General features: G+C 40.4%; 1 protein-coding gene across 1 annotated transcript; it reads left to right on the top strand.

The window, feature by feature from the left end:
- The first annotated feature begins 899 nt into the window (after positions 1–899).
- On the top strand, positions 900–11051 carry LOC123997034 (galanin receptor type 1-like). Its single transcript, XM_046300980.1, has 3 exons — positions 900–1930; positions 2180–2245; positions 7964–11051. Exons 1-3 carry the CDS (start codon positions 1256–1258, stop codon positions 8279–8281), a joined length of 1059 nt encoding a protein of 352 aa, XP_046156936.1. The 5' UTR covers positions 900–1255; the 3' UTR covers positions 8282–11051.
- The last annotated feature ends 800 nt before the right edge of the window (positions 11052–11851 follow it).

Here is an 11851-nt window from a genome sequence, read left to right as displayed (position 1 = left end):
CCCTAAATACAAGCTCTAGGCCTACTGCCAGAACAAGAGCCAGGCACAACCATTTGCCATTATCAGATAGGAGCTAATGCTTGTTGTTTAAAAAAAATAATACTTTGGGATGAGATAATGTTGGTCAGGCCTGGCCCACTAAACCTAAGCACAAATCCAGCACCTTGTTTCATAAGCCAACAGCCCATTTCATAGAAATGATGAATGCCAACTACACTGAGTGTACACAACATTATCAAGAGAACAATTAATGCTGAACAATTAATCAAATAGCCACCGGGACTATTTGCATTGAGCCATGGATTGAGACTTGGATTGTGTATGTGTGCTATTCAGAGGGTGAATGGGCAAGACAAAATATTTAAGTGCCTTTGAACGGGGTATATCACCGGTTTGAGTGTGTCAAGAACTGCAACGTTGCTGGGGTTTTCACGTTCAAAATTTTCCCATGTGTATCAAGTATGGTTCACCACCCGAGGGACATGCAGCCAACTGTGGGAATCTTTGGAGTCAACATCGGCCAGCATCCCTGTGAAATGCTTTTGACACCTTGAAGAGTCCATGCCCCGACAAATGTAGGATGTTCTTATGCCAAAAGGGGGTGCAACTCAATATTAGGACGGTGTTCCGAATATTTTGTACACTCAGTGTATATTAGACTGCTGTTAACAATTGCAATCGCCCCACATGTTAGCCTAGATGAGAATGATGTCATTCGATGTCTTATACATCGCATTGTGCATAATTATGGCCACGAGAACGTGGACAGGCTAATTTAATTTTGGAGTGCTTTTTAGTACATCTTGGGCGGTGGTACTGAAAGCTGACGTGAGACGCGCAGCCCAGCCCCTTCTATAATATGTAGGGGGAAATAGGGCGAGGAGGGATTTGAGCGAAGCCATCCAGCGACTGAGGACGCATCAGGTGGAGACAACAACTGCATTACGCACCAAGAATATATAGAACAGTACACTCTGGGCAGCTAACTTCAAACATATTGATAAAATGTCTCATAAAAAGTATCTTCACTTATATTGTATCGAAAAACAATGAGGAACATTGCAACGAATTGAGATACAATATTGTGTGATGGCTGCATTCAAGAGACTCAAGAGACCTTGAAACAAATTATGCTTTAATTATCTGAATAGGTAAAAACGCCTGCCAGCTAGTGTCAAACGCCCCTGGAAGACATAATAAGGCATTTGTGCCCCCTTCACTTACATTTGACAATATTTCAGAACTAGAAAAAGTGATGAACTCGTCAGGTTTGGACAACCTAACCGAATTTGCACCATGGTATGTCAACAGAACGGATATCGAGGCGGAAAATCCGAAACTTTTGTTCGGGATTGGCATGGACAACTTCATTACGCTTTTGGTTTTCGGACTCATCTTTACACTTGGAGTGTTGGGAAACTCCATGGTTATCACGGTGCTGGCCCACAGTAAACCCGGAAAACCACGGAGCACCACCAACATATTCATCCTCAACCTTAGCATCGCCGACCTGTCCTACCTGCTTTTCTGCATCCCCTTTCAGTCAACTATTTACATGATGCCGACATGGGTTCTAGGTGCCTTCATCTGCAAGTTTATTCATTATTTCTTCACCGTTTCTATGCTGGTCAGTATTTTCACCTTGTCCGCGATGTCGGTGGACCGCTACATTGCCATTGTTCACTCCAGAAAATCGTCCTCCATCCGTGTGTCAAAGCACGCTTTGATCGGAGTGGTGGTCATTTGGATACTCTCTTTGGCCATGGCAGCGCCAGTCGCGGTCATACACAACATATACCAGAGAGACGAGAATCACACCTATTGCTGGGAAGTGTGGCCGGATCAAAACCAAAAGAAAGTCTATGTTGTTTGCACGTTTGTTTTTGGTTATGTATTGCCCCTGTTGCTGATTTCGTTCTGCTACGCAAAGGTAAGCAAGCAATCCTGATTGATTTATTATTGATAGATAATTTTATTCACAATGAGTTATGAATGCCTTTACATATGTCAATTTCTGAGTTTGGGTAATCTAAAATGGGGATAACTAAGACATAAATTAGATAGCTTTTGAAAAGAAATTATTTCAGTATAATGTTATTAAATAAATATATATTTTTTAGAGTATAGGCTTTAAACAATCGTTTGGTATGTCATCACACAATTCTTTATGCATTTTCAGGTTTTAAATCACCTGCACAAAAAACTCAGAAACATGTCCAAAAAGTCAGAGGCGTCGAAAAAAAAGGTATGTAAAAAACCATTCATCACGTTTACATATTTACTGTTGATGGTGATCATTCGTTGTATGGCGTACAGCCTCAGACATGCAGTATGTTGGAGTATTACAGTCTCCCACACCAGTTGTCCAGGCGCAGTCTAGGATTTAAAGCTACAGTCTGGGATTGAGGAAGCTGTGCATGGTCATTTCAATTCTTAATATTTACTTAATGATTCTTGAAGAATATAACTTATTACATGTCTCACGAGCTTAGCACTATGACCCACTATGGCTTTATCATAACCCAAAATATAAGGTTTTATTACGTGTTTACAAACACAAAGAACGTAAAGAAGCATTGTATAGCTTGAAAATATGGTTTCAACTATATCTAGGAGTTGAACTATCTTGGCCTGTCAGTCCTTGCATTTTAAAGAGCGTTCTATGATTTCGAGAGGAGTTTACGCCTCATCACAGCTCAGCTATATGGCACACAAGTGACGGAGACCCTGTTTTGTTGTTTAAAAAAAACATTTTTACTTTAATACTTTTTCTATACATCTTGTCTAGAACTCTAGGAGTCTAAAACACTGTTTGGATAAGATGTTATCAAAGATATAATCATATCATGCAATGTTCAATGTGCAATGTCCAATCCCTCTTACTTTTCAATGCACTTTATGATGATGTTTATAATGATGTTGATTATCAATTTGGTTCAAGTCGTTACACAATCTCAATGTCATTTGAGAAAGCCCCTGTTTAGTAATGTGCCATTTTCAGAGACATTGTGTATAGAAGCATAGAGCCAGACGTGTCATGCCCAATATCCGTTTTGTCCTGTTTTAAAACATTAAATATAAATGGTTGTTGTTTCACTGTAATACCACTAGCCACCTAGAAATGTTATGAAGTTGGCTTTAGCCGGCACAGATAAGTTCCTTATCTCCCAAACTCATAACTAGCTACCAAGAAGCCATTTCATGCCATCAATCAAGTTAGAGTAGCTATCTTGTCTATCTTAGCTGACATGTTTTCTGGCAAGATTGGTAGACTTTAGAAAAACAAGCAATAACGACATTCACTGAACAAAACTCGCACACCTTTCAATCTTTTACCCAGATTTGAGCAGAGATGCATAGAAGCATATATTAGTTTCTTTAAAAGAAGAACCACAGACAGCTCAAGAGGTATGCTTAGATATGCAGCCAAATATACATATTATTGACATAGAATGAAGCATAATGATTATGGCTCTAGATGGTAGGAAAAAGCTGTTTCAGGTGTTTGAAAAGGGAAAACATCTCCAACCTCCGTCCCCTCCAGACCACCCCTAGCCATCCTCACGTACTTTGTGCCAGCTCAAATTTTTTTGGGGTGCATGATTCACCTGCATAGAGCGGCAACGTATACCATGGAGGAACCAACATCCCATTGCCAGTTTTGTAGGCAAATATAGAAGTCTAGCGAAGAAAAATAACCGATCAACTTAGTCAGTATTGTAAGTTGAATATATGGCACTTGGTATCGGCGGTACATTCCATTTACAATGTCCCTGATGCGTCTGTCAATTACCACCCTTGAGTGAAGCAGCAGGGTGGGAAAGTGCAATCAAACTGGACTTTCAGCCATTACTCTTCTTAATGGCCATTTGCCTGTCTAAACCAACCCGCTGCTGCTGCTCGCCCCGGCGCTGACCGTCTGTCAGAACTGTATCACACACCAAAATATGTGCCTCAGAGATCTGTATTTGTTCTAGCCAATATGCTCCAAATAAACGTTTCAGTAGTGTCCTCAGATTTTTTAATACATTGGCTCATTAGTGTTGGCCGTTACAATATGCCCAGACATGGGTCCATATGGCTTACACATAACTAAATAATAACATATTAATGATGGTCTGAACAAAGTGTTCACAAAAATGTATTCTCATTTTGTCACATCTAGACAGTTTCAATGTCACTCAATAAGTATAAACTCTGATTACTGAAATATTTGTCTACAGGAATAGCTATAATCAGGTTCCATCCAACCTTTTCATGCGAGTAATGTACATGTCGGATAAATGACACAACAGGCCTGATGGAAACGGCTAATTTGTCGGTAAACTTTCCAAATGTCAACACAACTAAATACTTCAGACAAGGTGGGATCTTTTTGTGTCAGTAAAATCAATTATGCGAGATACGCTTTTAATAATAACCATCATATCACGTAATCGCGTGACTCCATTACATGTTGTGTGGTCCTCTCACGACGACTCAGGAAAGAATTCAGTTTATTAGGCTACAAATGAAATAAACTATGATGAACTTCACCGGGTGGTGAAAGTGCAAGGTGATGAACTTGATGCTCCTTTCCAATAAATATCGAGGGTCTTATTCTGGTGACATGATGACCGATGCTTGGCTGCTATTTGACAAATAAAAACAATCTCGCTATTTTGTCCATAATAATCTCATCATATAGGCTATACCCACATTGTATCTGTAAACTGTTGGCTAAGGGCGCACGTGCCAATACCAGAGGGTTCGCTATATAACGCAATTTATTTTGTGACAAAACCATCAGTAGAGTTGAAAATGTGATGGAAACCCATTTAACGTATATCTTTTTTATCTGATACATGGGAATTTAACCACAAAAGTGATTTTTATGTGTACTACGTCATCACGCACAGCCACAAGAAGCCAATTTGATTGGAACACATCTCTGGTGGGAAAATGCACATATTGTTTTTATGCAGATTTTTAGAGTATACTCGTGTGAAAATATGTCGCAAATTGGATGGAAACCTAGCTGATGAGATACTGCTGCCTGGTTCAAATCGATGCACATGTTTGAGTCGTCAATCAGCTCACCCAACCAGCCTCATTTTGTTTACAGTTAAAGCTATCACTGTGGATACAATTAAATGCATCAAATGAGTAAACTGAGGCTGTGTCCATAGGCAGATCAAGAGACAAGGTGTTCAATTAAAGGTATAATAAATTGTGTGTTTGTGTGTCTGTGTGTACAAAACATTAAGAACACCTTCCTAATATTGAGTTCCTCCTCCCACCTTTGCCCTCAGAACAGCCAATGCTTCCCACAGTTGTGTCAAGTTGGCTGGATGTCCTTTGGGTGGTGGACCATTCTTGATGCACACGGGAAACTGTTGAGTGTGAAAAACCCAGCAGCGGTGCAGTTCTTGACACAAACCGGTGCGCCAAGCACCTACTACCATACCCTGTTTAAAGGCACTTAAAAACATTTGTCTTGCCTATTCACGCTCTGAATGGCACACATACACAGTCCATGTCTCAATTGTCTCAAGGCTTAAACATCCTTCTTCAACCTGTTTCCTCCCCTTCATCTACACCGATTGAAGTGGATTTAACAAGGGATCATAGCTTTCAACTGGTTTCACCTGGTCAGTCTATGTCATGGAAAGAGCAGGTGTTCATAATGTTTTGTACGCTCAGTGTATGTATGTATGTATGCATGTATGTGTGTGTGTGTGTGTGGGTGTGCATGTGTGAGGAGTAGGAGGAGGCTGGCCTCTATCTCCAGCCATCAGTTCAGCAACTCCTCCAATGCTGTGAAACGACGCGGCTGGGAGGAGCAGCTGGGGAAACAATGCTACTATCGCCATTGTTATAAAACGTCTCCACTTATCAGCCCTAGGTACACAGAGAAGGAGGACAGGGTGTTTATAGACTGCCGTGTGTGGCATCCAAGTGAGCACGACAGAAATACGTATTTTCAACATCTTGTGCTCATAGGGATCTCTCAAAAGCTCCTGTAAATCCCCTGTGACAAGCGTATTGAGTAAATGTTGTACTTTCAATCCATTCCTGAAAAATAATCTTGACAATGTGTTTGGATTATTATAAAGGGAATCATGACACGAGGCCAGATGAACCTGGATTTTTGTATCATGCCCTTGGTTATAATTGTGATGTGTCATATGAATTCCAGTACTTTCTGATACTTCATAATAAACATACTCATAGAAATTAAATGTCAACAGACGGTTGTTAGCGATTGCAGTCTTAAAAAAACATCTTTAGGCTGTTCTGCAAAAAAAATGTGTTCCCTGGAGTAGGAAACGGGTTTGTTTTTGATTGGCATGCCACTATGTTTTAATGAATTCCCTACGTAGGAGGTGTGAGGTACAGTTCATTAGCAGATTTAACAGTTTTACCATTCATTTGGGCATTTAAACAGCACACAGGAATTGTTCTGGGTGCCAATGCTGGACTGGTTCTTCCAAAAACCTCTAAATATGGAGCTAAAGCCCTTCAAGGTGAGGATGGCAGAGGGGAAGTCACAATGTTCTACCTCCACTGTTTCACTTCATTGATTTTCTCTTTTGGAGGATTTTTAGCCCCTCTGACTGTGTGTGTGTGTGTGTGTGTGTGTGTGTGTGTGTGTGTGTGTGTGTGTGTGTGTGTGTGTGTGTGTGTGTGTGTGTGTGTGTGTGTGGGCGTGTTTGTGTGTGTGGGCGTGTTTGTGTGTGTGTGTGGGCGTGTTTGTGTGTGTGTGGGCGTGTTTGTGTGTGTGTGTGTGTGGGCGTGTCCGTGTGTGTGTGTGTGTGTGTGTGTGTGTGTGTGTTCGTGTGTGTGTGCGTGGGCATGTGTGTGTGCTGTACTATACATACAAATTCAGATTCCTCTTATATACCACATACAGTAGCTTAAGAGAGTGATTTATAAATTTATATTTCCATATATGAGCCCAAGAACTATTTACAGATTCACAAGTTGTCACCGTCAAATTAGCTGTGCTCGGTCTTTAAGAGAAACACCACATAGACTCAAACACCTCCAAGGTTATTTCTGTTTTAAATTTGGGATTTGACTGTTCAATGAGTAATTGAACACGACACATGCCAATTTGACAGCGCTGAATGATTGGGAGTTCAATGTACAGTCAGTTCTGTCAGTCTTCAAAGGAGACCTGGGAACAGGTGAAAGGGAGATTTTTTATGTGGCTGTGCCTTTTGCAACAATGTGGTTGATGTCGATTTTGGGCAGGTTGTAGTGCTAAATGGTAGGCGTTTGAGCTGGACTTATGTACATTTTCATGATGCCACCAAGCTTACTGAAAAACCTCAGTTCATCAATTCATTACTTAGTTACATCTACCCCTCTGTGTCTGCATGTCTGATCTCTCTGTCGTTCTGTCTTTATACCACAGGTCTGTTTTTAATGGTCTGCGTTCCTATCGGTCTTTGACAATATATATCTTTTCCCCTGTCATCCCTCCTTTTTTTCTCAACATCATTTCCCAGTTTCCTGTAAAGCTCCATGGGATACCCTGTTAGTGGGGCTCGGGGACTACTGTGGCAGGCAGACACTCGAGCCTCCCTTTTACCCAAATAAGCAGCGGAAAGCACGCAGAGACATTTGTAAACATCTCCAGCCCAGCCCCAATGCCTTTTTAGTATGTTCCCGCTCTTTAGTATATCTCCCATGTTGTGTGCTAATTATTTAACACAACGGTAAATCAATATGCAAGCCGGGAATGCGGGGGAAAGGCAGAGCAGGCCAGCAAGCATGACATTGGCATTTCAGCTGACAGGTGCCACCGTTAACTCTGCTAGTTTTGGCAAAAGACATGAGAACATCCCAGATTCGACTGAAAGATAATCTCATAAAGAGACAAGGTTATACATGTCACATGCTTAGTGGACACACACCGTTATAACAAATAGACAATGTACTGACATTAAAAGATGCATCCCCTCTCTCTCCCCACTAGACTGCCCAGACGGTTCTTGTAGTGGTGGTGGTGTTCTGCCTGTCATGGCTCCCTCACCATGTGGTCCACCTGTGGGTGGAGTTTGGCAACTTCCCCTTGACCCAGTGGTCCTTCTTGTTCCGGGTGGCGGCCCACTGCCTGGCCTATAGCAACTCCTCCGTCAACCCTGTCATCTATGCCTTCCTCTCGGAGAACTTCAGAAAGGCCTACAAGCAGGTGTTCAGGTGTCAGATTACCAACTCCCCTCTCAATGAACTGAAGGAGTTCCGCAGCAAGGTGGACAACACACCACCCTCCACCAACTGCACCAACGTCTGATTGGAGGACACCGAGTGCCAGCTCAACTACGGCCGTCTGATTGGAGGACACCGAGTGCCAGCTCAACTTGGTTGTTTTCAAGGGGCCTTCTGAGACATATAATGCAATGAGATTCCATGTTTCGATTCAGAGATTGTATGAAGACAATATGAAGAAAACTGGATATGCACTCAAGGTCCACATAGGTCCACATCAGCGCTGTTCCGTCATCAGAATAACGCTACGTCAGACGATGTGCCATACTGGACATACGATCATATGTGTAGTGAGCATCTCTCTTCCTTTCTCTTTCTCTCTTGCTCCCTCTCTCTCCCTCTATCTTGCTTTCTCTCTCGTTCTCTCTGTCATTATCACAGGAAGATTGCTGAGTCTGACTCTCAGGAATGGAAAGAATGTGGACTTTGATATTTCACTGACCCTCTTCTTATAAATCAAAACTGTGAATGTTTGGTCATTTGCCTTCTTATATGTGCAGATATTTTGTGCATGTGCATATTGTTGGTCCTTCTTAACGCTGCATTTAGGCTGTCTTAAGTAGCTATTGAAATTAGCGTCTATAATATAGCTTCACTCTACACATTAAAGCCTGAGGTTACTGCAGTATATTGTACATAGTATCCTATCATGGAGTAGTTTTGAATTGTGAAAAAAATATTAGCTATTGCTCTATTAGATATTGCTCAGAATATAAAAAATGCACACAGTGTAATTTTCTCTTTAAAGTTTAATATTTTTTTGAAGAGAAAGCATTTTGTTGTTTGATTGTAATGGCCAATTCTCTTGTTGCGAGTTGCCAATGTGTACACAGGGGAAATGTTGTCCGTATAACTTAAACCTGTCTTGCCATCTGTAATAGAGAGTTTTCAATGGAGAAAAAAACACGTTGGGACTTTTAATAATACTATTGTATAAACTATTTAAAAATACTATAATGTCTAGTCAATATAAGCCTACTTTATCTTATTTATTAAATTGGTGTATGATATGGAAAGCTTAAGTCCATGTTTTCTGGCGTATTGTTTTGTGATGACTTTGGCTTGTACATTACAACTTGTACAGGTACAGTATGTGGTTTTATCTTAGTGCTGGATCACTGAGCAACCTTGCTTCAAAGGCATTGTGTGGGATCTCGTTACCCTTTGACTTCCATTTCCCCTCATCATTACAGAGTAAACTAAAGAAAAATCTTCAAAGATCAGAGACTGCCAAGATTTTGTTTGTCACTTATACAATCAGAAGTAAACAGAAAAAAACATAACTATTCTCACAAAAGTATATCCTGCCCCTTTTCACAGCTAATACCACATCCATGTTTGATAGTTTAGTATATATGAGAGAGATTTGAAAAAGTCACTTCTCATTTTATGTGTCGAAAGCTAGCTAATACTCTTTAAATATTTAAATATTTTGTTTGGTTAACATAATCCAATCAGGGATTGTCTACTCTATCAATCAATCAATCAAATGTATTTATAAAGCCCTTTTTACATCACCCAATGTCACAAAGTACTATACAGAAACCCAGCCTTAATCCCCAAACAGCAAGCAATGCAGATATAGAAGCACGGCGGTTAGGAACTATTCCCTAGAAAGACAGGAACCTAGGAAGAAACCTAGAGAGGAACCAGGCTCTGAGGGTTGGCCAGTCCTCTTCTGGCTGTGCCAGGTGGAGGTTATAACAGAACATGGCCAAGATGTTCAAACGTTCATAGATTACCAGCAGGGTCAAATAATAATAATCACAGTGGTTGTAGATAGAGAACAAGAATGAAACAGTAAAAAACTAAAAACATGGGAGAGACACAGCACTTTGGTTATTTCTATCCATGGTACAGGACAAAACTATCTAATACAGATTTGTATATATTTCAGTACTGCCATGGGAAACTCACTTTGTGTTCATTGTACGGTGTGTGGCTTTCTCCATAACGAGGCACTGTTGCACACTCTTACTTAGCATAAACAAATATCAGTAATGAACATCTAGAATGGGTTAAGTTTAGGCATGCTAATAAGTGGTTAGGGTAAGTGGTAGGCAGGGTAAGGTTAAGTTTAGGTATGCTACTGTAGCAAGTGGTTAAGGTAAGTGTTTTCGGGTTGGGGTAAGGTTAGAAAACAAGAACATGCATGGAGTAGATACTTCTGCTACTCACAGATTGCAAATCCTGCAATTTACATTCACCACAACCAACCAAAACCAATCAACCAACCACCTTGCAAAGCAATGTGGCTCTTGTCACATTTTCACTCACCACCACATAAGGACGTCCGCAAATGTACAATTACACTCAAACTCAGCTGCCCATAGAATCATTGGAACTACTAATGATTTGGAACGACTAATTATTTCATTTTGTATTTACGGATTAATGCAACCCAGAGACTACCAAGTGATAATCATGTTAAATTATTCCTTTTAATCCCTCATTATCAGTGTGTTTAATATTAATGAAGACTCTCTTGATGAATTAAGACTCTTGATGATTCTTTCAATCCCCCCACAATTAGTTTCTGCTCCAGAACACAGTGAATCAAATGTTTATTTTCTGAAATGGAAGAAACTTTCTACACGTGTCACTCTGTAAAATATCTATCCGTATTTCAATTTCTAAAATGTTTGGGCAAATGTGAAAGGCTTTTTTCTTGTGCCATATTATGCTGGAAAAAAATCGACACTTTTATAATTTGCCAATGCGGTGCTTATACATGTTCATATCACATTAAACTGTTGATCATGTTGTGACAAGCAATATGTTTCCTCATGAACAGACTCACTGGTTTAATTTGTTGTATTTTTGTCTACTATGAACATACAATATACAGTATTGTGATGAAGGTAGATGTTTTGGAATTTCACCACCTGTATTTCACTTTTATTCCCTCAATCAAGTCTTCGTTTCCATTGAGGTAATAGGTAACAACCAGCTGGCCCATGAGAAAAGAATCAATTTCCTGAATGTGGCATTTGGCTAATGTGCTGAATTGGACTGTTTAGCCCAGGCAATGGACCACTGGCATCCCTCAGAATAGATTGGTTTGCAAGGCATGAATACAGAATGTGCTTATCTTTTTTGCACTAGAAAGCAACCAATCATCAGCCACATCATCCAGCGCCACCCAGTTCTGCAGGAATAAATGTCTCACATCAGAAAGCGTGAAAAATGCCATCTCTAGAACTTAGTAGTCTTAGTAAACACACTTGGAGCACAAAACATACATAAAACATTAAACATGAAAACAATCTAATCCTGGAAGCATAGCCCTCCAAGAATGTGGAGATGAAGTTGATACCAGAACCACTATTTCTTGCAAACTGTTTGTGGTGAATTTTGTTGGTAGCATGCTCACTTTCAGGACAATAAACACCACTAGCTCCCATCCAAATATACACTTTATCCTTACTCATAATCTTCTTGGCAAGCTATTTTACTACCTCTTACTTTTAAGGGTCACCATGAGTCATCATGCATGGGTCACCATGCTCAGCAATAAGAATAATAAATAATGCTGTCCCCTACAGATGTAGGATCTTAATTTGACCAGTATTGTCACAGCATAATCCTGCAGCAA

This window comes from Oncorhynchus gorbuscha, linkage group LG15 (genome assembly GCF_021184085.1).
Source record: "Oncorhynchus gorbuscha isolate QuinsamMale2020 ecotype Even-year linkage group LG15, OgorEven_v1.0, whole genome shotgun sequence".
NCBI classification, from domain to species: Eukaryota; Metazoa; Chordata; class Actinopteri; order Salmoniformes; family Salmonidae; genus Oncorhynchus; species Oncorhynchus gorbuscha.
The sequence above is the reverse complement of the archived record's forward strand: the minus strand, read 5'-3'. Positions and strand labels throughout refer to the sequence as shown.

Bases quoted from the DNA above. Each gene is read 5' to 3' on its own strand.
- LOC123997034 (XM_046300980.1), top strand. From the start codon at position 1,256: ATGAACTCGTCAGGTTTGGACAACCTAACCGAATTTGCACCATGGTAT. The intron at 1,931-2,179 runs GTAAGCAAGCAA...ATGCATTTTCAG, and splicing joins TTTCGTTCTGCTACGCAAAG to GTTTTAAATCACCTGCACAA. The intron at 2,246-7,963 runs GTATGTAAAAAA...TCTCCCCACTAG, and splicing joins CAGAGGCGTCGAAAAAAAAG to ACTGCCCAGACGGTTCTTGT.